This window comes from Limulus polyphemus, unplaced genomic scaffold (assembly GCF_000517525.1).
Source record: "Limulus polyphemus unplaced genomic scaffold, Limulus_polyphemus-2.1.2 Scaffold345, whole genome shotgun sequence".
In the NCBI taxonomy this organism is placed as follows: domain Eukaryota; kingdom Metazoa; phylum Arthropoda; class Merostomata; order Xiphosura; family Limulidae; genus Limulus; species Limulus polyphemus.
This window is the reverse complement of record NW_013665955.1, coordinates 236,052-236,825: the sequence shown is the minus strand read 5'-3', so window position 1 is coordinate 236,825 and position 774 is coordinate 236,052. Positions and strand designations below refer to the sequence as shown.

General features: G+C 29.6%; 1 protein-coding gene across 1 annotated transcript in view; it reads right to left on the bottom strand.

Moving 5' to 3' along the window:
* The window catches only part of LOC106457552 (protein lap4-like), a 110,842-nt gene that overhangs the window by 17,277 nt on the left and 92,791 nt on the right, over nucleotides 1-774 (bottom strand). The window contains exon 31 of the mRNA XM_022383549.1: nucleotides 410-502. Coding sequence (XP_022239257.1) covers nucleotides 410-502 — 93 coding nt within the window. The remainder of the gene's footprint in view (nucleotides 1-409; nucleotides 503-774) is intronic.

Sequence of the window (774 nt, the reverse complement as noted above, 5' to 3'; positions counted from 1 at the left end):
CGTCTTATACATCGTAAAATATGGTAAATTAATTTTTTTTTTTACTTAAAGATTTACATCTGAAACATATTAATACACACACAGATGTGTTACCATTACAGCAAGGCAATAAACTTGTTATATTTATATGCAACTTAAACAAACATAATAAAATTAATCAGTATGAGTGAGCTCCTCCAACAAAATGATGCAAAAATGCAAGATATAATTCAATCATAATTCCTTGATCTTTCTTTGACAATGAAGCAATAAACACTTACTTTTTTTGAGAACAGTTCAAATTAAAACCAACATGTAACTAAACTTATATTACTTATATAATTACATTTATATTACTCTAACTTCCAAAAGACTCTTTTAGTGGTTGCTCATCCAGCATTAAGCACCAATAACCTAAAAAATAGCCCACCTTCGGCAAGTTGGCCACAGCCCTGTCCGTGTGAGTTGAAGATGTAGATGAGAGACTGTGAGAATCTGTATCTTGATCTTTCTTTAACTGATCCTGAGTAGAAGTTGAGAAAGCTTCATTTAGGAGTAATAATATTAAAAGGATAATGTATTTTAAAATAATCTAGGTACAATTAGATGATACAGGATTGATTTATAGCAAAACATATTTCTCATATTTTATCTAGATTTTGATTTAACCCAATTCAAACTACAAGTACACTGAGTGGTCACAAGTAAATAGACACCTAATTTTTCTTCATTTCACTGATTTATGCTAACTAATTTGTGTTCACAGAGCACTATATAAATTAAAATGGTCTGCAC